This window comes from Cebus imitator, unplaced genomic scaffold (genome assembly GCF_001604975.1).
Source record: "Cebus imitator isolate Cc_AM_T3 unplaced genomic scaffold, Cebus_imitator-1.0 Scaffold618, whole genome shotgun sequence".
Taxonomy (NCBI): domain Eukaryota; kingdom Metazoa; phylum Chordata; class Mammalia; order Primates; family Cebidae; genus Cebus; species Cebus imitator.
Genome location: NW_016107933.1, coordinates 239,732 through 267,553, shown reverse-complemented (window position 1 = coordinate 267,553; position 27,822 = coordinate 239,732). Strand labels below are relative to the sequence as shown.

The window sequence follows — 27,822 nt, the reverse complement described above, 5'->3', positions numbered from 1 at the left end:
GGGGTTATACGGATACACCTTAGCCAAGACACCCTGAAACATCCCTTCGGGGACATGGCCGGGAAGGCATCAGACTGGTCTCCCATCTGGGGGGCACCCACACTTTGTCCATCAATCCTATATGTGGTTTTGTCTCAGATAGCCCTAGCCCTGTCTCTTTTTATTTTCTTTCTCATCATAATTGTTGCCACCTGTAAATTCTCTAGCCACCCTACCCTGAGAAAGGAGTATTCCCCCCTGGGAAAGGAGTACTTCTGCCTGCGTTGGGTATAATATCTTTCCATATTCCTTTCTTACCCCTAACTACCCCACAAGAAGATGAACCATGGGCAATCAGAAATCCCACCCAGACCCTAAATCGCCATTAGGGTGCCTAGTCCAAAATCTACCCAAACTGGGTCTTTCCATTAAAAAGAAGAGGCTGCTTTTCCTCTCTACCGTGGCTTGGCCACAGTATCCCCTAGACAACCAGTCTAAGTGGCCTCCAGAGGGCACACTTGACTTTAATGTCCTGACAGACTTAGACAACTTCTGCCAAAAGAACAGTAAATGGTCCGAGGTCCCTACATGCAGGCTTTCTGGTACCTTCACTCCCGCCCTGCCCTCTGCTCCTCCTGCACCACCGCCCAGGTTCTACTGGCCAAGGAAACTTCCTCATCACCCTCTGCTCCTCCACCCTTCTCTTCCTCCCTTTCCGACCCCAACCCGCCTGAAGAACTCTCCTTTCCATTCGCCTGACCTACTGACCCCCCGCCTTATGCAAAACCTCAACCCCCTCCTGCTCCTCCTCTTCCTGATCCCAACTTAGCCTCTCCTGTTAGTGCTCACACCTGCTCACACTGTACTCTCAACAACGAGAATCCTCTCCTATGCCCTGCATGTTCCCTTCTCCCTCTCTGATCTATCAGCCATTGAAAAATGCCTAGGGTCATTCTCTACCAATCCTATGGCTTATACCAAAGAATTTCATTACTTCACCCAGGTGTACGACCTTACCTGGCATGACACTACGTAATCCTGTCCTCCACCCTTACCCCAGATGAGCGTGACTGCCTTCTTACAGTGGCCTGAACACACACTGATCAGGTACATCTCACAAACAATCAAATGCCAGTAGGCATGGCGGCGCTACCCAAGGCCGACCCTAATTGGGACTATCAAACTGGCAAGATGGCCATCGCCGCCGAGACCAAATGCTACAGTGCCTCCTAGCAGGCATGCAAAGCACAGCTCAGAAGGTAGTTAATTATGACAAGTTAAGGGAAATAACTCAGGGTCCTGATGAAAACCCAGCCACCTTCCTTAACCGATTAACTAATGCTATGATCCTCCATACCCGGCTGGATCCAGCCTCCCTAGCAGGGGCTACAGTCCTAACCACCCACTTCATCTCCCAGTCAGTGGCTGATATAAGGAGGAAACTTAAAAAAGCTGAGGAGGGCCCCCAAACTCCCATACAAGACCTGGTAAACCTGGCATTTAAAGTTTTTAATGGCCAAGAGGAAAAAGCTGAGACCACCCGCCAGCCCCGTTTACAGCAAAAGGTAGGCCTCCAAACCCAGGCTCTTGCAGCAGCCCTGAGGCCAGCAGTCTACTAAGCACCTGGTGGAGGGGTCCATCGAAACCCTTCCAAAATTCTTTTAGGGCCCTGCCTGGGCCCTGTTTTAAATGTGGCCAGGAGGGACACTGGGTGCGGCAGTGCCCCTGTCCTCATCCTCCTCCCAGACCTTGCCCAAGCTGCAAACAGACTGGACACTGCAAGGTTGACTGCCCATCCCAGGCTGCAGGCTCATCCCCCACATCTCTATGTGGAAGGCAGGCCGGTCCGCAGGAAGCAGTCCCTCCACTTGAACTTCTCGGCCTTCTGGACGACAGATGCAGCCCGGACTCGAGGACCCCCATCACCCTCGCCGAGCCCAGAATAACGCTGCAGGTAGCAGGTAAGTCCATTTCCTTCTTAGTGGATACGGGGCTACATATTCTGTATTGCCTTCCTACTCATGACCTAGCATATCTTCCCAGGTTTCAGTCAGGGGAATTAATGGAAAGCCTTCCTGTCCTAACCAAACTCATCCCTTAGCCTGTGTCCTTGAGGGACATCCCTTCTCCCACTCCTTTCTAATCTTACCTTCATGCCCAGTCCCTTTAGGACGAGACATTCTCTAAACTGTGGGGACCACTCTCCAACTCACTGGCCCCCCACACTCAAGCCCATCACCAGCCCACCTCCTCTTGCCACTCTTAACCAACACCACGCCCTGTCTTAACCCTTCGCCTGAACCCCCTATTCCTCCTAAGCCAGTCAATCCCTCGATATGGGACACCTCCAAGCCCATAGTGGCCAGACATCACACACCAGTTAAGATACTTCTAAAAAATCCTACCCACTTTCCCTCATGTCTTCAGTTTCCCATCTCAAAAAACCCACTGTCAAGGCCTAAAGCCTATCATTACCTGACTCCTAGCCCAGGGATTCCTTATCCTCACCAGTTCCCCCTGTAATACTCCTATCTTGCCAGTCCAGAAGCCGTCTGGCGACTACTGCCTAGTTTAGAACCTACACCTTATCAACAAGGCAGTGGTACCCCTCCACCCTGTGGTCCCCAACCCATACACCCTATTATCCAGCATTCCCTCCACTACCTCCCATTTTACAGTTCTTGACCTCAAGGATGCCTTCTTTACCATTCCCCTACACCCTGAGTCTTACTTTCTCTTTGCCTTCACCTGGACTGATCCAGACACCAGCCTGTCGCAACAGCTAACCTGGACAGTCCTGCCCCAGGGATTCAGAGACAGCCCCCATATTTTCAGACAAGCGTTAGCAGCTGATCTTAGCTCCTGTCCCCTTCGACCCAGTCTCCTTCTTCAGTATGTGGATGACCTGTTACTTTGTAGCCCCTCCCTCTCCCTGTCTCAGCAGCACACTGCCACTCTCCTTAACTTTCTGGGATCTCAAGGGTACTGGTTATCTCCCTCTAAGTCACAGTTATCAGTCACCTCGGTAGTCTACTTAGGCATTCGCCTCACCCCTACAACTAAAAGCCTAACAACAAATTGCCGAAAGGCACTCCTTTTGCTACAGCCTCCAGAGACGGCTGACCAAATTCTTTCCTTTTTAGGGTTTGTAGGATTCTTCCACCACTGGATACCTAATTTTGCCTGCCTAGCTAAACCTCTGTATGCAGCTGCTAAAGAAACACCCATGGGACCCCTCTCCCATCCTGGGGTAGTAAAGCAGGCTTTTAAAACCCTACAAACTGCCTTATCCACAGCACCCCCACTCCAACTGCCAGATCTCAGCTGCCCCTTCCATTTGTCACTGATGCGAAACAGGGGATTGCAGCTGGGGTCTTAACCCAACCCCTGGGTCCCATGTATCGTCCAGTAGCCTACTTATCAAAACAACTCAACTCCACGGTCAGGGGATGGAAGCCTTGCCTGCAAGCCCTGGGGGCGGCAACAGAACTCACCAAGGAATCCCTAAAACTTACCTTAGGACAGCCCATCTCAGCATTTTCTCCCCATCGGCTAACCGACCTTCTCCCTCACAAATCTCTCGCTCACCTAGGACCCTCTCGCCTGCAGGAATTTCATCTACTCTTTATTGAAAATCCTACAGTCAGCCTTCATCCCACTTCTCCACTCAACCCAGCTATCCTGCTTCCCCTTCCATCCCATTCCCCCTCCCCAGCCCATTCCTATCCTGAACTAATAGAGGCACTTACTAAACCTCAAGAGGGCTTGTCTGACCTCCCCCTACCTAAACCAGACCTTACCTTTTATGTAGATGGGAGTTCAATAGTGACAGCTGAGGGGCAGCAAAAAGCCGCCTATGCAGTAGTTACAGATCCAGCCACCCTCGAGGCACACCGCCTCCCCAATGGAACCACATCGCAAAAGGCAGAGCTCATTGCCTTAACCTGAGCTCTCATGTTAGCACAGGGAAAGCGAGCAAATACCTATACTGACTCAAAGTATGCTTTTCTTATTACCCACTGCCACTCTGCCCTCTGGAAAGAGCAGGGATTTCTTACTACAAAAGGGTCCCCCATAATTAGTGCTGCCCAAATCTCTGATCTCCTGCAGGCCCTATCACTGCCCAAAGAAGTCGCTGTCATCCACTGCCGAGGGCACCAAGCCCAGCAGGATGCTGTTTCCCAGGGCAATGCAAGGGCAGATGCAGCAGCAAAATCTTTAGTACCAGGCTAGCCCCCATTCCAGTCCTGTTTCTCACCATGGCCACACCGCCAATTTACTCACCATCAGAGAAACAGGCCCTCATATTAAAAGGGGGAATCAAGTCTAATCAGGGTTAAATCTTCTTAAACAACAAAATTGCCCTTCCCCGGGAACAGGCCCCAAAAATTATTGCTAAAATCCACCAATCCTTATATATAGGGCCCAAGGCGTTACTCCACTTTGTGCAGCCCCTCTTTTTCTCACCAAGTCTACAACAAACGATTACGCAGGTATAGTGAGAAAGAAGGAGAGAGAAAGAAAGAAGAGAGAGAGAAAGAGAGAGGGAGAGAGAGAAAAAGAGAGAAAGAAGAGAGAGAGAAGGAGAGAGAAAGAGAGAGAGAGTGCGAGAAAGAGGAGCCTAATATCACCTTAACGGGTATTCCACTGTTCAAGGTGCACTTTCAAAATCTCTTTCTCTGCTACAGAACAGCCAAGAGCTCCAGCTGCAACGCCACAGTAAAAGTAAAATCCTCCCTTTACGCGCCTCCAGGAGGATACTTTCGGTGTAATGGAACCCTAGCCAAAGTTATCGACACATCCCTCCCTTTCTCCTGTGTGCCCGTCACACTAGTCCCGCAGTTAGAAGTCTACAGACAAGCCGAGTTCCTATCCCTCATCACACCGTCCCCTAATCACTGGAGCAAAAGAGCAGTCTTCTTCCCAATAGTAGTTGGCCTCTTTTTAGCATCCTCTCTAGTAGCAGCTGGAATAGGGAGTGGTGCCATGGGCTACAGCATCACTTCAGCCACTCAACTGGAAGACAAGCTCCATGTGGCTATTGAATCAGCCACCTCTTTAGCCTCCCTCCAGCGACAAATCACTTCGCTGGCTCAGGTGACTCTCCAGAACCGACGGGCCCTAGACTTACTAACAGCAGAAAAAGGAGGTACCTGTCTGTTTCTCCAGGAGCAGTGCTGTTATTACATCAATGAAACAGGACTTGTGGAAGAAAATGTCAACACTCTCTATTGCCTCCAAGAGAATCTCCGCAGGAAGCAAAGCACCCCAGCCTCGTCTCTCAACTGGTGGCAATCCCCCATGCTTACCTGGCTAGCTCCCATTATCACCCTCGTTATTGTTGTGTGTCTTCTACTAATACTAGCCCCTTTTTTTTCTCAAGTTTTTACAGGCCCGCATGAGAGAAATTTCCAGGGTTGCTGTAAACCAGATGATACTTCACCCTTATATCCAACTCCCAATCAAGGCACCAGCCAACTGACCCCTCCACCTCACTATGCCCCTATTCAGCAGGAGGTAGCCAGGAAGAAGCGGCGTCCTATATCATCAAAAGGGTCAGAATGTAAGGCCGGTTGCCTCGCCGGGAGCTCGGACACACCCATCCCTCTCCACGCCTGAAAATTACGTCACCAGAATCTGCACTCAGCATCTAGCTTCGCCACGCCCACCTCTGCACTCAACACTAAACTCTGTACTTGGCACCTAGCCCACCGTTGGAAATCCCCTCTGCACTCAGCACCAGGGTCTGCACTGGACACTAAACTCTGCACTCGGACCTAGCCAGCCGTTGGAAAACCCTGCCAATATTTAAAAGAAGCCCTGCCAAAACCTGCCCAATAGCACATTGCCCCGTCCAGCCCACTCACCGGAAATCCCACCTACCTACCTATAGCAACTTGCCACGTCCACATCCTGTTTCTCCACAGCCAATCAGAGTGCCTTCCCTCCCTATATAACCCCATGCCCAGAAGAGTCAGGCGAGACTTCCCTGGCCTCTTTCCCCAGAACCACAGAACCTCGCCCGGGAGCCAAATAAACTGGCATCTAATTGTTCTCATGCAGGCCTCAGTTTCCTCATTTTAAACTCGGCAATAAACCTTTCAGAGAATAAGCCTTACAGTAAATATTATTAGAAATTTATTTATTCAACAAATATGTACTGAGACCTAGTATGCCCAAGATACAAGAGCAAACAAGACAAAGTTCTTCCCTCATGTATCAAAGGGTAGAAAAGATCATTTAAGGCCGGGCGCGGTGGCTCAAGCCTGTAATCCCAGCACTTTGGGAGGCCGAGGTGGGTGGATCACGAGGTCAAGAGATCGAGACCATCCTGGTCAACATGGTGAAACCCCGTCTCTACTAAAAATACAAAAAATCAGCTGGGCATGGTGGCGCATGCCTGTAATCCCAGCTACTCAGGAGGCTGAGGCAGAAGAATTGCCTGAACCCAGGAGGCGGAGGTTGCAGTGAGCCGAGATCGCGCCATTGCACTCCAGCCTGGGTAACAAGAGCGAAACTCCGTCTCAAAAATAAATAAATAAATAAATAAAAAAGAAAAGATCATTTAAACAGGACACGGAAAGCATTAAGAATAAAGATCAGAAAGACAAAGAGTGACATATTTTACTTTATCAAATGAGAACTTCTGTTTATAAAGAAAGAGACACGGTAAGCTATAGACTGGAGAAGATAATGGACATACATACCAACTGAAAAAGTATAGATTCCTAAATACAGAGAGAGCTCCTATGAATTAATAGAAAAAGAAACTATAATAGAAGAATCGGCAAAGAATAGGAATGTGTAAGTCATAGAATGTAAATAATTAATAAATACATGAAAAGACGTTCAACCTCACTAGTAATGAAGGAAATGTAAACAAAAACCACAAGATACCATTTCTCAGGTATAAGACTAAGAATTCCTTAAAACTCTGAAGGCTCCAAATTTAGGCAGGGATATTAAATAACAGCAATTTGCATCAACTATTAGTATAATTTGGAACAACTAATTTGATGATCAATCTGGGAATATTTAGTAAAGTTGAAGGAGCACATACCCTTAAATCCAGTACCTCTACATCGATGAATATACACAAAGAAACTCCCAAACAAGGTCCATGTATATAAGGAAACATGTACGAGAATATTCAGGTCAGCATTATCCATAACAGTAAAAAGTCTAGAAGCAACTTACACAACTGGCAGCAGAAGAATGGATAAATTAAGGTATAGTCATTGAAGGAAAAATGCAATTTCAGAAATGACCTAGAGCTACATGCCTCAACAGGGATCTGAAAAAAAGCCAGTTGTAGAAAGGTTTATACAGTAAAGTACATACATATTAAGTTTTAAAGCATGCAAAGCCAAGCAAATATTGCTTAGATCTGTAGAAGTCTGTGGCAAACCCACGAAGAGAAGCACAGGGGATGCTGGTATAAAATTCAAGCTAGTAGGTCTCTTTGTTATAAGATGAAGAAAACACAGAGAGGCACAGTGGACTTCAAAAGTGCAGCAGTGTTCCATTTCCCAAGCTGGATGGTGAGATATGGGCATCACTTCCTTATCATTCTTTAAACTGTTTAAAAATACTACATATTATTTTTTGTATACATGATGTACAATAATCGAAACAAATTTATTTTATGGTGAAAAAAAGAAATGGTAATGGAGTGTGCAGAAATTACATGTAAGAGCAATAAATAAGAAATGGTTCTCTAAAAGAAATTCCAAGCAAATTTAAGAGAAAAAAATTCAGATAATAAATTTGGAAATAAAAGGATATAATATACAATGTTAAAGTCAAAGATGATACATAGTTGTAATCTATTTTATAACTCAAAAAATATGATAAAACTAAATAATAAAATGTACAGTTGATGTAACAAAAAGAAACCTCAACAGATTAATAAATAAGGAAGAAATTATGAAAGGTATTAGCAACTACTCAATTAGGAGATCAGTTTTCTTTACATTTAGTGAGTGAACAATTTCTATGTAATTTAAGCTCTTTTGAAGAGGGGAAGAAAGTGTAACACTTGAAGGGTCAGATGGGTCTCCTGCTGGCTTCATGCTAACCCTAACTTGCCTCTTAATAGCAGCATTACATCAGTCCAAATTAGTTCAGCAGCTGAGGCTCCATTTTCTCCGAAGTGGAGTCAGTCATCCTCGCCTCACAAGTTGTAAGAATTAAAAGGGGCAGCTAACACAAATCCCCCCAAATCTCTCAGCCTGGTGCTGATCCACAGGTGCTCAAATGTCAGCTTTCTTCCCCTCCTCTGACTCATAGCACAGACAATAGGAAAACTAAAAAGGAAAGCTATTTACCAAAGACTTTTTTCTTATTATGATTAAAAGTAAGCGTCAGCCAGGCAAGGTGGCTCACACCTGTAATCCCAGAACTATGGGAGGCTGAGGCTGCTGGATCACTTGAGCCCAGGAGTATGAGACCAGCCTGGGCAACATAGTGAGACCATCTCCACACACAAAAAAAGTATATATTATAAACCATGACTAATTAGTGTAACAATGGAAAATTTCTAGATCCAATACCTTGAAAACCTATTATCATTGCTCTCTATGGTCTTTGATGTCTTAGCCAGTCATTAAGAAACGATACAGAAATACAGAAACAAGAGGAAAAGAGCTAAAAATGAATTCAATAAACATATGAATGAATATGAACTAGGAAGGGAAAATACTAGTCATTTGGAAACGACTAGCACTTCTTTACAGCAGAAATTCTCAGTGAACAAAAAACAAAATAAGAGACCTATTTTTTTAAAATATAATTTTATTAGGAGGCTGAGGCAGGAGGATTGCTTGAAGTCCAGAGTTTGAGATCAGCCTGGACAAAATACTAAAAAAGAAAGGCCAGGTGCAATGGCTCATGTCTATAATCCCAGCACTTTGGGAGGCTGATGGGGGCAGATCACCTAAAGGTGATGAGTTTGAGACCACCCTGTCCAACATGGAGAAAAGCTGTCTCCAGTTAAAATACAAAAAATTAGCCAGGCAAGGCAGTGGGTGCCTGTAATCCCAGCTCCTTGGGAGGCTAAGGCAGGAGAATTACTTGAACCCAGGGGGCAGAGGTTGCAGTGAGCCAAGAATGCGTCACTGCACTCCAGACTGGGTGACGGAGCGAGACTCTGTCCCAAAAACAATAATAAATAAATAAAAATTAGCCAGGCAGTGGCAAGCACCTGTAGTCTCAGCTATTCAGGAGCCTGAGGCAGGAGAATCACTTGAACCCAGGAGGCTCAAGGATGCAGTGTGCCATGATTACACCACTGCGCTCCAGCCTGGGTAACAGAAGGAGACTGTGCCTCAAAAAAAAAAAAAAAAAAAAATATATATATATATATATATATATGTATATACACACATATATAATTTACATGAATTATACATTATGTAAATTTATTAATATAAATGTATAGAATTCATAATTTATGTAAAATATATAAAATTTTAATAAATTATATATACATATAAAACTTTAATAGGAAATGGATAAGCTATAAAACTTTCTTGAGACATAAATTAAGTCTTCTTTGATATCAGACTGGCTAACTGCTAATCATCCTTCACAAACCAGCCCCAGTGCTCCAACACCAGGCAACTCAGAAATCAGGCCTGCAGGAACAGAATGCAGGGAGGGGCCTGGATGCAGTGAACTGCAGCTCGCTGTACTTTCACGTCATCACCTACACATGACTATGAAATCTCTGTAGGCAAAAAAGTCCTCTTCATCTCCATACTCCTCTATCAAGGGTGCAATGAAGAATTAGACTTCATGAATCATGAATGAATGGATGATAGTATGATTTAAGTAGAAAAAGTTATGCCAAGGTGGTAGAAGTATGAATGAATTTCTTTTAATTTCCTCCATTTTTGTTATAAGACTCTTTGTATAACACAGAATAAAATATTTAAAATGCCTTAGTTTGATAATGGAACATACAAATTCATGGATTATTCAGAATGCTATTGAATATATTAAACATTTTTGTTGACAACTGAGTTTTAGAGTTGAGATATTTAATTTCTGGCTGGGCGAGATGGCTCACGCCTGTAATCCCAGCACTCCGGGAGGCCAAGGCGGGTGGACCACTCGAGGTCAGCAGTTCAAGGCCAGCCTGGCCAACATGGTGAAACCCTGTCTCTACTAAAAACACAAAAATTAGCCAGGCATGGTGGTAAACACCTGTAGTCCCAGCTACTGGGGAAGTTAAGGCAGGAGAACCACTCGAACCCAGGAGGTAGAGGTTGCAGTGAGCTGAGATTGCGCCACAATAGTCTAGGCGACAGAGTGAGACTCCATCTCAAAAAATAAAAATAAAAAGATACTGAATTTCCATAACAGATTGGGTCTTAGATATTCCAGGTACACAGTTATTTATTGTAGGATATAAATTCCTGCCTACTACACTGGGTCACTGTGAAAAATCTATAACAAAAGGTTTGTAAAAATACTTGACAGCCTACAAAATGCTAGCTGAAAGTGAAACACTACAGTACTTGGGTAAGGCACTAAGCGCTCTAGAATACTGGGGGTTATGGGGGGAAAACACACCACTGCCCTTAAGCCACCAGATACAATGAGCTCCTCAAGACAAGTAACAGTCACCAAACTGCCATGTCTTTTGTATCCCCAGGCAACAAGTCTGTGCCACTTACTAGGTGCCAGGCACTGTGCTAGGTGTGAGCAATACAGCAAAATATGCAATAAAGCTGGTCTCCATGGCACTTGCAGTCTAAGACAATAGCTGGCAAAATGTAGAAGATAATCTGCGTGGCCAAACACATATGGAGGTAGTTGAGGAAACGTGCAATGTTTACTAGAGGAGATGCCTAGTAGACACATGGTAACTGGCTCTTAAGACCAAAAGCTGCCATGCTGCGGCTCCTCATGAGAGAAGAGCAGGCAGAGACTGCACTGTCAGATGCTGAACAGGACACGCATGCACAGGGGTGTGGGGAGAACTGCCCAGATGAAGTTGAGTCTTTTCTAGACCACAGATTCTATGCCAAACAGGGAGAGAAGAAAAATCATTGCGGGAAGGGTCCGGGCCTACTACATTTTGGCAGTGCAGGCCAGGACAAATGAAGCAACAAGGTATGAAGGTGAACAAAGGTGAAAGAGGTGCTTTCTCAATCCACAGGCTTGTGCATTTGCAAGCCTCCCTGCCTTCCCTACCCAGCAGGGCTCCTCCCTGTCTCCCACACACATGATTCTTACCAAGACAGAAGCCTCCAGAGGGGTCCTCTGGCATCCACTCTTCCCTTTTTTCCAGCTGGGAAAATATATCTGGTTTGGGTCCTAAGAGCCCTGTTTTTGAGGGGAGACAAAAATGAACCACATCTGTTTATACAAGAGATAAAAATCATTGCAAAGACAAAGCCTGGCCCTCAGAACTTCCTGGAAAAGGGGACTTGATAGGAAAGCCCAGGGCCAGGTGCATTCCCAGTAGAAGGAAAAGATGACTCAAGCCTAAAACAACCTGTTCACACATTCCTCTCTCTGCCAGAAAGGAAGCATTTGACCCCTAGTCACTTTTGAGGCATCTGAGAGGACTCCAAAAGAGGCCTGTGCCCAGGACACTAAGGACAGGCAAGTATTAATAACACTCTTGAAGACAGCATCCTCAATTGGTCCAACCGAACCTTCTATATGGTGTCAATATAAGAGTCCTGAGGAGATCCCTGAAAGTGAAGAGAAACCTTGCAGGGGTCCCACTTACCCAGTGAGACCAAGTTGCTGTAGTTCTCCAGCATCACGTCCCTGTACAAGGCCCTCTGGGCTGGGCTCAGCTGCCCCCACTCTTCCTGAGTGAAGAGCACAGCCACATCCTTGAAGGTCACCGATTCCTGTAACAACAAATTCATTCTCCTTGACCAGGGGCAACCCCTGCACATGGTTATCTGGAAAAGAGACTGGCAGCCACTAGAAGCTTCTGGAGATTTACAGGACTGCTGGCACACAGGGAGCTGGTGTTCTGCGGCCAGTTAAGCCCCCTTCAGGGTCTCCTAGGGGCTGAGCCTTGGACTAGACATTGCTACCCACTCTGAAAAAACACATATGGTGGTGAAGATAGCCTTCCTCAACACTGAGACTTCCAACTTGCCATTCATTTAGCCTAGAACATTTTCTTTTTCTTTTTCTTTTTTTTTTTTTGTCAAGATGGAGTCTCACTCTGTCACCCAGGCTGGAAAGCAGTGGCAACATCTCGGCTCACTGCAACCTCCATCTCCCAGGTTCAAGTGATTCTCCTGCCTCAACCTCCTGAGTACAGTTGTGCACCATCATGCCTGGCTCATTTTTGTAGTTTTGGTAGAGACGGGGTTTCACTATGTTGGCCAGGCTGGCCTTGAACTCCTGACCTCGTGATCACCCACCTCAAACTTCCAAAGTGCTGAGATTACAGGCATGAGCCACTGTGCCTGGCCTAGCCTAGAACATTTTTTCTATCACCCTCAAACCGCCCAGCCCTGCCTCTCCTCTCACCCCAGCAGACCAAATCCTACTCAGGTCTCAGCATAGACACCACTTGCTGAACGCAGCCTTCCCTGACAGTTCCCACAGTCACCTATGAGGGCCATCAAGGCACTGTCCCATTTTATTGTGATGTTTGGTTTACTTTCAGTTTCCCCCACTAGACTGTTAACTCCAGGATGTGGACTGCCTGTCTCTACATCTCTTGGCCTTCCCCACATCTGGCACATGACCCATGCACTTGGCACCTATCTGTGGCTGCTCAGCCACTCCTGCTTTTTTTCAGGGTGTACCTTCCCACCTTCCATACACTCACACACCTACATACACACCTATGCACACATATATACCTACACACACACAACACACACCCATACCCACACCCCACACAGACACACACAAGCACACACACAAGCATACATACCCATACCCCTCCACTTACACACACACACACAACACACACCCATAACCACACACCCCCAAGAGACACACACCCATATACACCTGCACACAAACACACAACCCATACCCACCCCCCACACAGACACACACACATACACCTACACACATACACCTACACACACACACCCAAACTCACTCCCCCAGAGACACACACACATACACCTACACACAAACACACACACCCATACCCACCCCACACACAGAGACACACACACACACACATGCACCTAAACACACACATATACCTACACAAAAACACACACACCCATACCCACTCCCCAGAAACACACACACATATACCTACACACACACCCCTACATACACCCATGCCCACACCCCACACACAGACACACACACAAGCACACACATACCCTATTGACACCCCTCACATACAGAAACACACACACAAGCACACACACACCCATATCCATACACCCACAAACACGCAAACACAAACACACACACCACACATGTGCACATGCACATATACACAAACACACACACCCATACCCATACCCACACATATACACACACAGAAATACACAAACAGAGAGACATACACACAAACTCACAAAGACACACCCCTGCACATCCCCCCACACACCCTCAACACGCATATGCAAGCACACACGCACCCAAACACACACACACACAAATACGCCCCCACACACACACCCTGTGACACACACCCTCAACACACACACGCACACCTGGGCACATGTGCATACACTCATGGGTCCCATGGAACCAGTCATTCTACACAACAGGACCTTGTTCCTTCTGATTAAAACTAGTCCCTTAGAAACTCTGAGAGGGGGTCACAGAGGAAAGTCTCTCTGTCCTGACACACAGGTGTACCTGAAACCTAACCTAGTATGTAAAATCCAGTAACTATTACAGCTCTGGTCTTCCCAGCTGGCTGAGAAGCTAAGGGAGCCAGTATTCACTGAGAAAGAAGAGGTAAGCAGACGCCCAGAGAAGAAACCAAAGGTCAATGAGAAAGGACTCTCAGGTTATTCTAGACCCCACTTCCATAGGCAACATCCAGCTGTGTCTTTGCCTTTGCATTTGGGTAAACACCTCCATATCTTTCCAGTAAGTGCTGTTTCTGCCTAAGTCAGTCTGAATTAGGTTTCTGCTACCTGCATCCAAAGCCTTGGTACATGGCAGGCAGTCAAGAAACACTTGAATTGAAGCCATGAACCAATTTGTCAGGGACTATTTATCATTCACTTTGTATTTCTAGCCCAGATCATAATTCCTGGCACATTTTACAACCCTAACATATGTCTGTTAAATGCCAACCAAATTAAGGCAGCCTCTAAACATGAGATAAATTGTGTGACACCGACAATGACTTTGAGGAAAAGGCTAGGGAAGTAAAATATCACAGCAGACTGGAACCGTGGGTGGAGACAGGTTTCACAGAAAACCTGGTGCATGAGATGGGTCCTAAGTGACAAGTCAGAAGCCAAGAGGAGGAGGGGAGCGGCCGGTGAGCTCGGCTATGTTGAACACGGCACTCTCACCTAGCTGGTCATCCTTTCCATTGATTCCTGCCACACATTTCAGTCCTTGGGGAGGTTTAAATGTGAAGCAATTAGAACAATTTTACCAAATGTATCAGAATGTATATGCCCAAATGAATACTGTTTCCTTCAAAGCACAGTCCATACTCTTATTCTAAAGATGCTAGGCCTGCTCAAAGCATTTTAGGAATTCATTGAACTTTTTGGAAGCATAGTCTTTTCAATCATTTCATCGGTTAAAAAAAGGCAAGTGTCATTAAAAAAAAAAAGTCTAGTAAATCCCACTTCCCCAAAAAAGTGTTCCCGCTCTGCCCTTATCTGAGCTCTATGTGGGGTACCACCCTGATATGGTTTGGATGTGTGTCCCCTCCAAATCTCTTGTTGAAATGTGACCTCCAATGTTGGAAGTGGGACCTGGTGGGAGGTGTTGGATCATGGGGGTAGATCCCTCATGAATGGCTTAGTGCCATCCTCTTGGTAATGAGTGAATTCTCACTCAGTTGGTTCACCTGAGATCCAGTTGTTTAAGAGTCTAGGATCTTCTACTTCTTTCTCTTGCTCCCTCTCTCACCGTGTGATGTGCCTGCATCCCCCTTCACCTACTGCCATGATCAGAAGCTTTTTAAGGCCTCATCAGAAGTAGATGAGGCTGATATCATGCACAGCCTATAGAACCGTGGGTCAATTAAACTTCTTTCCTTATCAATTACCGAGGATCAGATATTTCTTTAGAGCAATGCGAAAAAGGACTAATACATGCCTTTACCACTTCAGATCGCTAACCTTACTTGCTAATGAAAAGAGTACAGGTTTTCATTTCATAGGAACTTGCATTCCAGTCCCAGTTGTGACATTTATGTGACCTTTAGCAAATGACACATCTCCAACATCCACCAGGATGAGCCAGATACGGGTGGGGGGTTGGTTGGGGAGAAGCAACTGAGGTCAGTGTCTGGGTGGGACTGGATTGGGAGAAAAGCTCCTAGTCTGAGGAAGGAAACATGCCACACTCTTCAAATCCAGAAAGCAATTTAGGGGGAAGAAACCCCGACTCACCTGGACCATGGTTGGCAGGTGGCTGACAGCCATTCTTTCTTCTCTGATGAGCCCTCTTAGGGACAGGCAAAGTGCTATGGAGGCAGGTGTGGAGTTTTGCACCCTTAGGACTCCTCAGGCTAGAAGGGTCTACACATCTGCAATTAAGAGAGGACTGGGTCAAAAGCTCTCATATAGCAGTCCAGAGCAAGGCAGTGGGCATTCACATCCTGGGAGGCCTCCAGTACCCCAAACAGTGAGTTCTTTGCTCCCTGTTTGCTCCCCATTCTCTCTCCTGATTCAGAGGATGCTATAGCTTGACTTCTTGCAGAAAGCCTGCTCCAGGCCCAGTTCTCACACCTTCCACCCACCCTCTGGTCTTTCCCTTCAGCCTCACTGAGCAATCTCAAGATAGTTTTTTGTTGTTGTTGTTTGTTTGTTTTTTCTTTTTTTAAACAGAGTCTCACTCTGTCACCCAGGGGCTGGAGTGCAGTGGCACGATCTCGGATCACTGCAACCTCTGCCTCCTGGGTTCAAGCGATTCTCCTGCCCCAGTCTTCCAAGCAGCAGGGATTACAGGCTCCTGCCACCACACTCATCTAATTTTTGTATTTTTAGAAGAGACTGGGATTTCACCATGTTGGCCAGGATGGTCTCGAACTCCTGACTTCAGGTGTTTCGTCTTCCTCAGCTTCCCAAAGTGCTGAGATTACAGGCGTGAGCCACCGCGCCCGGCCAAGAATTGTCTCTTTAACAAGTTATTCAGCTCCAGAACTCACCAGGATGTACCCGAAAAGGTGGGGGTGCTGGGGAGAGGCAACTGAGGGCGATGTCTGAGTTGGATTGGACTGGAAGATGGCTTCCGCTCTCCCTCTCCCTCTCCCTCTGCAGCTTTGGAACAGCTGCCTAATCTGGGAGTGATGCGAGAATAGGAAAAAGAGGGTAGTCGTCTTTCTCCTCAAAAAGGAGGCTAAGAAGGCTGGCTCTTCACTGTCGAAGCCTTTTAGGCAAGCCCTTCTCTGGCCTCAGAGTTCTCACTCTCTGGGGCACAGTTTGGGTGGCCTGGAGTCACAGGTGGGCAGAAGCTGCGTTTGTGTGCCTTGCCGGGGTGAGGACAGGGGAGGGTAGGAACCCTATTCACCCAACTCCCTCCCGCCCTTGCCGCTTCACCAGGTCCCCCCGGGGCTGCTGCAGGGGCCGCGCAGCGGCTGCCTCCGGCCTTGGTAAGTTCCTGGCGCAGGACTCGGAACCACGCCAGGCTGTATCTATCACCTGAGCGGAATTATTGGGCTTCTCGGAGTCCGCTCCAAGACACATGCCAGAGACCCTGGCCCCATCTCCTCCACAGGCACTCACAGACTCGACCCTAACCCCAGGATGACCACCCCTGGCTGTCCTCCCTCTGTCTGTTTGGGATCAAATCTCAGACATACATTCCAGGAAGTTTGGGGCATTCGATCAGCGTCCTCCAGAATGGACCACGACCCGCACCTCCTCGGCTTTCCCTCCGCCCTTCTCCCCAGACCACCTCAGGACCACTACCGCTCTCCCTCTGCGTCTTTGACCACCGTGCCTGGTCACCCCCGTGTCGCTCTTCCAGGAGCCTCTGCCGGCGGCGAGAGATCGCAAGCGCCACATCGCAGTCAGAACACAATGAACTGGAGGCTGCAGCTGGAAACTGAACTGCGCTTGCGCGTTGCCCTGGGAACCGTTGGGCCGAATTCCCACAAGTCTCAGAGCTGCGGCAGCTCGGCCTTCCAGACTCCACTTCCGCAGGGAGAATCCGCGGAGACAGTGCTGCTTTGCGCCTGCGCGAACAGGGCCCCGCCCCCGGCGCTTTGGGCGCGGAAACTACCTTTCCCAGAGGCCCCTCCGCGTCGCCGCCGGCGCGCTTACCACATACAGAATCGGTTCAGTTCTGTTCGCTTTAGAACTATGTCTGTGTCTTGCAGTAAGGCCCAGGAAGAAGCAGACCAGCGAAAAGCTGACGATGGGACAAGGGAGGTTAGTCCAGGGGAGTGACGCCCGATCACTGACGAGAGAGGATCGGGAAGGTCTGGAAGACCGAATAGGAGGCGACTGGGCGCGTTCCTGACGGGGACCGCGCCGAGGCCTGGAAGGCAGCAGGATTGCGCCTGGGCCGGACAAGCGCCCGACACTGGAATCCAGCCTGGACCCGCTGGCGGGCCAGTGCGTGCTGGGGTGGAGACGCCACAGCCGTTAACTAGTGTACGGTGCGGGGAGGACGAAGTTGTCGGGCAGGGATGTCCTGCGCAGCGCCTCAGGACAGAGCCCATGGTGGCTGGAACCCAGCTGACGGCCCCCTGCAATTTTCGGGAGGCAGAACGCTTCGTGCTTGGGGTCTTTCAGAGGTGCGGACGAGGGAAAGGAAGGAGCCTGGATGCCAGGAAGTCTCCATCCTGGACAGCTGGGTGGTATTTGGAAGGTGGTATTTATTTTTGTTGAGACTGGCGAGGATGAGATGATGCCTAAGAATATCTAACTGGAGATACTTAGTTGCTTTTGAATAGGTAATTTGCATGGAGCTCAGGAAAGAAAGATGAGAGGGTTTTGACTTTGTTGGTGAAGAAAGAATCAAGCATGTGACCTGAGGTTTGTCACATATGGAATTGTTGGCCCCCTTTTAGGAAGCAGTGTCACTGACTACAGCATTCTGCTTGGAGTTTTATTGAAGATTTCATTCTATAGACACTTTGTGTCAAGTGTTCGATAAGGCCAGGGGCAGCCGCTGCGCAGCCTCTATGGCAGTTCCGGGGGACCTGGCAAAGCGGCGGGGGAGGGGGAGGATGGTTTGTGAATATCACTGGTAACCCTTCTCTCTCCCCTCCCAAGCCCTTAGGCATACAAACACCACTTCTGTCCCACCTGTGACTCCAGGTCCCTCAAACTGGGCCCTAGAGAGTGAGAACCCAAGCCGAAGGGCTGGAGAAATAGCTGTGAAAACCCTGCATGCATGGAGTTTTAATTGTACTAGAGGAAGGGTCAAACAAGTAGAAAATATTTATCAGGTATTGATAACACTACTGTTAGGGGTTAGGGGAGTGATTTCAAATAGCATTTTTGGAAGTTACCTTTGAGGAGGTAACATCTGAGCAGAGATTTGAATACAGTGAGGGAAGAAAAGAAGTGAATGTATGGGTAACCTGCCTTCTAAAGGGAGGGAACAGAAATGCTGTCCAGAGAGAAGTGTTCTTGGTGAACTCCAGGCTCAGCAAGGTCCGTATGACTGGCGAGGGCCTAGTGAACAAGGAAGAGTGAGAGATGCTGTTGCAGGGGTAACTACAGGCCTTGAAGGAAATTTGGATTTATTCTGTGTGCCTGGAAATTATTAGATTCGAAAGAGTGACATGGCACATTTCGATAGAATCACTGGTCAGCTTCAAGGAGGGCAGATAGTGATGGGGCTAGAGGGGATACAGGGAAACCATTGAGGAGGCAATGACAGCTGTCCACAATTACAAGTAGCCTCCCACAATTATATAACTTTTCTACAAGGCAATTGCTTTGAGACCCTAATGATTCTAAGATAATGAAGGGTTCTGGGTGCCATGCTAAGGAGTTTGAATATTATTGTTTGAGGAATGTGAGAATGATAATATGTATTGAGCACTAACTACATGTTGGGCACTTTTATAAGCACTTTACATTATTTAATGAAACCAAAAAGTGAGGTTTGCCCTATTAATAAATGAGAAAACCAAGACAGTGATCTATTAAGTGCCTTGCTCAAAGACCCATGTCCTTGGAACCAGGAGTCCTTCTGTTGTTGGAGGAAAGGTTCAAAAGTGCTCTTATTATTTGTCACCTGGATGGCAAAGAACTGACATACAAAGGCCCAAGTCTTCCAGAACTGAAAAAAGTAATGAAACCTTCATTTATCTGACCCATTTGTCCTGGAGATGCTGTAGTTTATTAGGCGTATCTAACAGGTGCCCTTCCACAAGCAACTAAAAAAAAAAAAAAACACAAAACTATTCAAGATGAAAAGAAGCAGTGAAGCCTCTAACACGAAGCCTGACACACCCTTTGGCTTCAGCCAGAACTCACCCACTATATTGTTCTGAGCATTGAATGAGGAAGCCCCCGCTTCTGTCAAGAATTCTCATTAGGATCCAGTCTCCTCAGAGAAAGGAGGTTAAAATGTGGTCTGGAGAATCCCTTTCCCTTCTGTTCTATTAACTATGTATATGCAAATGAACACTTACATTTGACCAAGCCCTGCATCACTAGTCTGTTTACTCTTCCCCAGGACAGTGGCTACTTGCTAGTAATTCCTGGTATTCATTTGCTGAGCCCTGTTGGGACCATTGCAGCATGATGTAATAAGATCTTCCTTTAACCTCATTTCTTCCTGCTTCTTGACTTCCACTCCGTGCTCAAGTCATACACCTCTGAGAATTTCCTGTATACTATGCTCTCTTAGCCTCTCTTGCCATTATTCTTATTCTTCCTACACGTTTTCATTTCCTCCCCATCTTCTATTCACCCAGCTAGTTCATTCCCATAGCACTATGTGCTAGGAACTACTTGACAGCAGAGATCAGGCGTCATTTACCCTGGAATTCATAGAAGCTGACTTATGCTAGGGGCTCAATAAATGTTAGTTGCATGAATAAACTACACTAAGTAGGTACAAGGTCTTACTCATCCTTGTCACAATAACATCCAGCACAGGCCAATCACTTATAAGTCTCTTGACCACAGGCAGGAATCAGATAATGCCAATGTGTATATAGGCAGGAAAGTAACCTACCTCAATTAAGTACTAAGCATTCATAAATTTTTCAGAGGCCCTTCTCCTCGAGATCTGTTGTGATATTTTTTCAGGAGCCAGAGGCAGTTCAAAGCTATGCACTCTCTAGGAGGGGGTACTGGCACCATATTCTGCAGCTCCACCTCTATTAGTCAGAGAACCCTGATTGGTAACCTCTTTAAATGCCCAGAGGCCCATTTCACAGAGCTCAAGTGGAGGTAATGGCCCTATTTGAGTCTTTTGAATGCTGACCCAGCCGTAGAGAAAATACCTTGTTCACCCAATTCTCTAGTTCCAGAGGGTGCTGTATTTCTTAACCACCTTCAAAGTCACCCTAGTGCATCCTAACTCCTGGTTTATTTCAGATTTCCCTACCATGAGCTCCTTGTGAACTCCTGAGCTCTAAATCACCAGCAACTACTGAGTAGGTGCTCTGTAAATATCTCATGACATACTGGTCATATCTGTCATAGTTTGCTGCACACAGGCCTGTCTGCATGGACAGTGATCACGTGGCATTCCTCCTCCCACCAACTGACTGGATGGATCCTTAGCCAGAAAAGGTGATTTGTGAGGCTTGTCTTAAACGGATGATCTGGACCAATGGGTTTCTTTCATGGAATTTTACAATTAGGACAGAGACACTTGGGTGTTAGAAAGAAGGTGAAAGGTCACTAGATATGAGAGCTAATGCTGACATCTTGGGTAATGTGCAAATTTAATTGTAAGCCAAGGAATCCAACCACCAGTGAGGGGATGGACAAAGCAGTAACAGAGCCCATGTGGGGGTGGTAGCAGTGGTGAGGGGTGGGGGAACAGAGACAGGGCGAGAGCATACACATGTCCTTGGTTGCTGGTGATTCTCAGTTGCTGCAAACTCTGGCTATACTGCTTTAATTACCAGCAAATCCTCAATATTACTGAAACTTAAGTTCTACCCGAGAATGGACACTGAAGGGCTTGGGTTTAACTCAGGATATGGTAACAAAGGTCCTCTCTCCTAGACCCGTATACTCCTAGTCCTCCTCCCAGTTGGTTGGATTCCTTTGCTTACAATATTTGCACATGACCCAAGATGTCAGCATCAGCTCTCATATCTGGTGCTTTCATCTTCTAACATCCAAGTGCCTCTGTCCTAATTTTAAAATTCCACGAAAGAAACCCATTTGGTCCAGATTATTATTGTTTCACAAATAAACAGCACCCTTCCCCTAAGTCTGGAGGCTTGAAGAGGATGGGGCAAATCATTGACACTAAGCTTCTCCACTCTCCTGCCCCCACCTCCTTCCATACAATTCTCAACTCAGCATGCAGATCCTGGGTCTCCTTGCCTATACTCAAATACAAACCACTGGAGTTAGAAAAGGAAAAGAAGGGGGAATAAAACATCAAACTAGCCTTATCCTCAGGAACTTAGATTTTTAATAATCTCTCTCTTCTACACAATCTCCTCCTTTCCCTTCAGATTTTTTTTTCTTGTTCCCCACATCATCTCAAGAGATAGAGCTAGAGGGGAAGAAAGGAGGCAGACAAAAGAAATGGGTAGAAATTGATGGAAATGATAAAGACAGCAGCAAAATAAAGGCTCAAAAGGCAAGCACAGGACAAGATAAAAAGGGAGAAATGAAGGGTTTTGAAGCCTAGGATGGATGCAATGTCTCAAAATTGGTAAAATATTAACCCTAAGAGGTCACATAGTCCAGAGACACTGGATTGCTGAAGGTTCAAACAGTTAAGAGTTCACAGAAACTTCCTCCATTGCTATCTACAGACATCTTCTGTACCCATCGTTTTTGGATTCTCATCTCTCCCAGTAGAAAGTTTCCTTCCTCCTGTTGAAAGAGATCCCTACAGCCTCTACCCGTGTTCCAGATCTTATTTTCCCACTTTGAGCTGCATGTTCCCTCCTTTCTGTACCTTCACTCTTCCACACCTCTTCTTAGTTATGAACACACTCAATCCTACCTTAAATCATACAAACACATCCTGGCAGATGTTGGCTGGCTAAATCAACACCATCCTCAACCCCACCTTTTTTGTACCTGCCTCGTCTATAGAGGCTGGCAGGGTTAAATACTTCTTTCCCCAGCCTTCCTTGTGCTAGGGGTGGCCATACAATATAGCTGTGGTCAATAAGATGTAAGCAGGAGTCTACTGAGTGGCTTCTGGGAAAAACTCTCCTGATCAAAGGCACTGATGTTGATCAGGGAGGTGCTCCCCCTCCTTCCCTCCTGCCTTGAATGCAGATAGTTTATTTGATGCTATGGCCATCATGATGTAACCATGATGGAAACTCCATTAAACTCAAGACACTGAATTGTTTTACATGTGAGCCAGTGACAGCCACCCCATCTATTTGCTTATACCATCGTGTACTGGGCTTTCCATTGTTTGTAGCCCACAGCTCTTCTGATATGCTCCAAGCCCCTGCCTCCCTCTAGTTATCTTTCTGAGTCTCTCCTACTTCAGTAAGGCTGCTAAGTTCTTTTTAACATTTAACTCACTCTTCAACCTACTAAAAGAGATTTTAAGCCATCTTAAATTGATAGCTAAAACAAAAGGACATAATTCTATTTTTATTTTACTTTACCCTCCATAGCATTTGACAGTATTAACTATTCCTATCCCCGTGTTAAAGCATCTTTTTACTTTTGTGGCACCAACTTCTGACTTTTCTATTTTCTTTTGGCTGTTTATTCTACTTAGCTTCTATTAATTCTTCTTTTCATCAGCTACCCCATCAATGACAGTCCTCCCACTATCACCTTTATCATTTACTCTGCTGCCTACCAGGACTCTTCCCTTCTTGGATGTTCCAGACTCATGGAAATGTTCAAATTGGGCAGCTATGTTTTTAACTGTAGCAACTTTATGTACCAAAATAAGAAATCCAAGTAATCCTAGATGCTTCCTTCTCATTCAATTGGCACATTTAGTCAGTTACCAAATTTCCTAGATTCTGCTTTGTTCCCTCTCCTCTTCCATCATATAGCCAACTGCCTCTTTCTTTCTTTCTTTCTTTCTTTCTTTCTTTTTTTTTTTTGAGACACAGTCTCACTCTGTCACCAGGCTGGAGTGCAGTGGCTGCACTTGGCTCACTGCAACCTCCACCTCCAAGGTTCAAGTGATTCTCCTGCCTCAGCCTCCTAAGTAGCTGGGACTACAGGCAAGCACCACCATGCTCAGCTAATTTTTGCATTTTTAGTACAAACAGGGTTTCACCATGTTGGCCAAGATGGTCTCAATCTCTTGACCTTGTGATCCACTCACCTTGGCCTCCCAAAGTGCTGGGATTACAGGCATGAACCACCGCACCCAGCCTTATACCACCACTTTCTTAGTTTAACCCTTATAAACCAAATAATGTATTTTACTCATTTTGATTTTCTAATAATGTCTAACACATATTTAGGACTTGGTAAAGTGTGTGAAATAAACAAAACTATCTTAACTACCGTAATAACTATAGATTTATAAAATCTCCCATTCTGAATATGTTTTTGAGTTGCAGTGTTTTTGGTTTTTTTTGTTTGTTTGTTTTGAGACACTGTCTTGTTCTGTTGCCCAGACTGGAGTGCAGTGGTACAATCACTGCTCACTGCAGCCTCAAGCTCCTGGGTTCAAGCTGTTCTCTCACCTCAGCCTCCCGGTAGCTGGTACTACAGATATGTGTCACCATGCCTGGTTAATATTTACAAAATATTTTTGTAGAGACAAGGTCTCGCTATGTTGCCCAGGCTGGTCTTCAACTCCGGAACTCAAGCAATCATACTGCCTCAGCCTCCCAAAGTGCTGGGATTACAGGCATGAGCCGCAATGCGTAGCCTCAACATTTTGTTAATAGGTCAGATGGCTACGTCTATTCGTGTTCAGTCCCTCTGTCTTTCCTTTCCATGTTGATAGCCAAAATATGACACAAAGATATGTATGTGATTCTTTTGTAATTATAGGACTATGTTATTTTCTAAGTGATCATTTAACAACAGTTTAATAACTATTAATTGAGAACTCTAAATAGCATGCTATTGCACTAAGATGTGCAGACTTATTTCATTATTTAATGGAAACCAGCCTGTAGTTAAGGGACAAAAGAACAGTGCGGGGAAAGACTAGGAACATGGAAGGGTGCCAGGAATTTGTAAAGGAATTTTGACAAAAACATCCAAGGAAACCAGACTGTGGAACAGGAGCATCTAGACAGCATACAGACAGCTTGAAATCATAAAAGAAAAAAGATTTCCCAGCATTCATTATATTTATAGGTTTGTAGCATTTTAGAGCTAACAGAGATCCTACAAGACTTCTATCTCCAACATCATTCATATACCAAATAAAGAACCATCACCTGGTGGAAGTAGGTGATTTGTCTAAGACAGTGGCAGATTAGGACTACATCCCAGGTCTCTGGGCTGTCCAGTTAAACACTCATTTTTCTTTCCAGTATGAAGTCTTTGATGGCCAAAGAATCTGCAGTATGATATAGCAACCTATCTTCAGCATGAGTCTTTACTGCTTATATTAGCTACTTAAAACTTCTGATATTAAAATAAGTTATACTTTCTGAATCAAGACTTCTTTACTTTTAGATGATTTCTCTGCAGTGCTCTGTATTATCTGATATGGTATGTTATATTTCAACTGAAAGATTCCTACAGTAATTACATTTATTAGGTTTGTACATTGTATGTCTTACATGCTTATTATTCAAGAGTTAATCATGATGTAGAGGCCAGTGAAAACATTCCTCATGTATGAGTTCTTTGATGTCGTGTAAGGTTTGTACTCCGGCTGAAGGCTTTTCCACATTCATTACACTGATAGGGTTTCTCTCCTGTATGAGTTCTCTGATGCACTGTAAGGGATGAATTCTTAATGAAGGCTTTTCCACACTGATCACATTCATAGGGTTTCTCACCAGTATGAATTCTTTGATGTTCAATAAGGTAAGCACTCTGGCTGAAAGCCTTTCCACATTCATTGCACTCATAAGGTTTCTCTCCAGTGTGAATAACCTGATGCACGGTAAGGGATGATCTTCCAGTGAAATGTTTTCCACATACCATACACTCATAAGGTTTCTCTCCAGTGTGAATTCTCCGATGTTGAGTAAGAGATGAATTCTTACTGAAAGCTTTTCCACACTGATTACACTCAAAAGGTTTTACTCCAGAATGAAGTCTCTGATGTTCTATAAGGTACGTACTTTGGCTAAAGGATTTCCCGCATTTGTTACATTTGTAGGGTTTTTCTCCAGTGTGGTTTCGCTGGTGTAGGGTAAGAGTTGAGCTCTTACTAAAGGCTTTTCCACATTGACTACACTCATAGGGTTTTTCTCCAGTATGGCTTCTCTGATGTACAATAAGATGCATGCTTTGACTGAAGGCTTTTCCACATTCATTACATTCATAGGGTTTTTCTCCTGTATGAGTTCTCTGATGGACTGTCAAATTCATGCTTTGGGTAAAAGCTTTCCCACACTCATTACATTTGTAGGGTTTCTCTCCAGTATGAATCCTTTCATGTTGAATAAGAGATGAATTCTTACGGAAGGCTTTGCCACACTCTTTACACCAATAGGGTTTCTCTCCAGTGTGAGTTCGCTGATGGACAGTAAGATTCATGCTCTGACTAAAGGCTTTTCCACATTCATTACATTTATAGGGTTTCTCTCCAGTATGAATTCTTTGATGAACAGTAAGGGAGGAGCGATCAATGAAGTGTTTCCCACATACATTACACTTATAGGGTTTCTCTCCAGTATGAATCCTCTGGTGCTTAAGAAGGGATGAGCTCTGGCTGAAGGTTTTGCTGCACTCATTACATTCATAGACTTTCTTTCCCACAAACATTCTTTGAGTTTTAATTAACTCTGAATTTTGTTTGGCATCTTCTCCATGTGAATTACAATTATGGAGCCTTTTAACTGTAGGAATGCTTTGTTGTGTATCAAGGATTGAACCCTTACTGGAACATCTTTCAAATTCATTACCTCCACATACTCTCTTCTCAGTGAAGGTTTCCTTATGGGTAACTGCCACTTGGCTCAGATGACTATCCTGTTGTCCCTCTAACCAATTATCAGGTTCCCAGGTTTCTCCTACAGTAGAATGCCAGATACCTTCCCTTTCCATTATTACCCCGTGGCATAAATCTTCAGTAATGTTGGGCTTTGGAGTTGGCTCTTTGGTTTCAAGTCTTGTCTCCGAGTCTGAAAAAAAAAACAAAAATTCAAATGCACATTGGTTTCTATGCTGGGAGACTGGAAACTGTATAAGGTGGGAATGAGAATTAAACTATCAAACTAAAATAACTTGAGCACATTTGAGAGCTTTCAAAGATGTACCCCAAATTAGGCAGAAAAATAGGAAGGGAGAGAAGGAACAGTGAACTGGTCCATAGAAAATAGGGGAACTGAAAGCAGGGGATGGAAGATGTACTGGGTAAGCAGAGAATACAGTGAGCCTATTTAGGGGGGATGGACAGTGAAGGCACTGACCACTGGAGTAGGCTACATAATGATGGTGGAACTAAGGGAAGATATGCAGAAGAGCTGGGATTGGGAGAGGCAGATCAGGAAACTCTGCACACTGTACCTAGTATTCCTACCGGCAGTTTCTTCTCTCCTACAAGGCCACCTAGAATTCTACACCTAATTAATCTTCCTAAAACATTACAGTGTGACACAGTGTAAAAATTGCTGACCCAAAGTCAGACAAACATGGATTCACATCCTGCCTTAACACCATCTTAACTAGTTACTTGTCTCACTGGGTCCTAGTCTCACAGATATAAAATGAGGATTAAGAAATATGGTCAGGGCTGGGCATGGTGGCTTATGCCCATAATCCCAGCATTTTGGGAGGCCAAGGTAGGCAGATCACTTGAGGTCAGGAGTTCAAGGCCAGCCTGGCCAACATGGTGGAACCCCATCTCTGCTAAAAATATAAAAATTTGCTGGGCATGGTGGTGGGTGTTTGTAGTGTTAGCTACTTGGGAGGCTGAGGTGGGAAGATGACTTGAACCCAGGAGGCAGAGGTTGCAGTGAGCTGAGAGAGTGGCACTGCACTCTAGCCTGGGCGACAGAGTGACACTCTGTTAAAAAAAAAAAATGATAGGAAGTAAATAAGATAATGTATATGGTATAGTTTGGATGTGTGTCTCCACCCACATTTCATACTGAAATTAAATCCCCAGTGTTGGAAGTGGGGCCTTATGGGAGGCGATTGGATCATGAGAGTGGTTTCTTATGAATGGTTTAGCACTATCTCCCTTGGTACTGTCTTCCCTATCATAAGTGAGTTCCTGTGAGATCTGGTTGTTTACAAATGTGTAACACCTCCATCCTCACTCTTTCTTGCTCTTGCTTTTGCCATTTGATGTGCCTGTTCCCCCCTCATCTACTGCCATGATTGTAAGCCTCTTTAGGCCTCCCCAGAAACAAATGCGGGGACTATGCTTCTTGTGTAGGAACTGTGAGCCAATTAAACCTCTTTTCTTATAAGTTACTCAGTCTGAGGTATTTCCTTATAGCAACATGAGAATTGACTA

At 45.5% G+C, this 27,822-nt stretch overlaps 2 protein-coding genes across 8 annotated transcripts in view; both read right to left on the bottom strand.

Annotated features, from left to right (window-relative positions):
• Positions 1-27,822, bottom strand: part of ZNF454 (zinc finger protein 454) — a 51,080-nt gene that overhangs the window by 18,241 nt on the left and 5,017 nt on the right. Inside the window, exons 1-5 of one of the 5 annotated variants that reach the window (XM_037734430.1) lie at positions 16,934-17,290; positions 16,169-16,411; positions 15,522-15,658; positions 11,723-11,849; positions 11,221-11,310 (exon numbers count right to left, since the gene is read on the bottom strand). In XM_037734430.1, the coding sequence (XP_037590358.1) occupies positions 11,221-11,310; positions 11,723-11,849; positions 15,522-15,554 (250 nt within the window). In that variant the 5' untranslated portion in view covers positions 15,555-15,658; positions 16,169-16,411; positions 16,934-17,290. Of the gene's footprint in view, positions 1-11,220; positions 11,311-11,722; positions 11,850-15,521; positions 15,659-16,168; positions 16,412-16,933; positions 17,291-27,822 lie in introns of those variants that run through there. The other 4 variants (XM_037734431.1, XM_037734432.1, XM_037734433.1 and 1 more) reach the window with 4 other exon arrangements.
• Positions 24,199-27,822, bottom strand: part of ZFP2 (ZFP2 zinc finger protein) — a 39,492-nt gene continuing 35,868 nt past the window's right edge. For all 3 annotated transcript variants that reach the window (XM_017517119.2, XM_017517117.2, XM_037734434.1), the window contains one exon: positions 24,199-26,482. In XM_017517119.2, the coding sequence (XP_017372608.1) occupies positions 25,020-26,482 (1,463 nt within the window). In that variant the 3' untranslated portion in view covers positions 24,199-25,019. The remainder of the gene's footprint in view (positions 26,483-27,822) is intronic.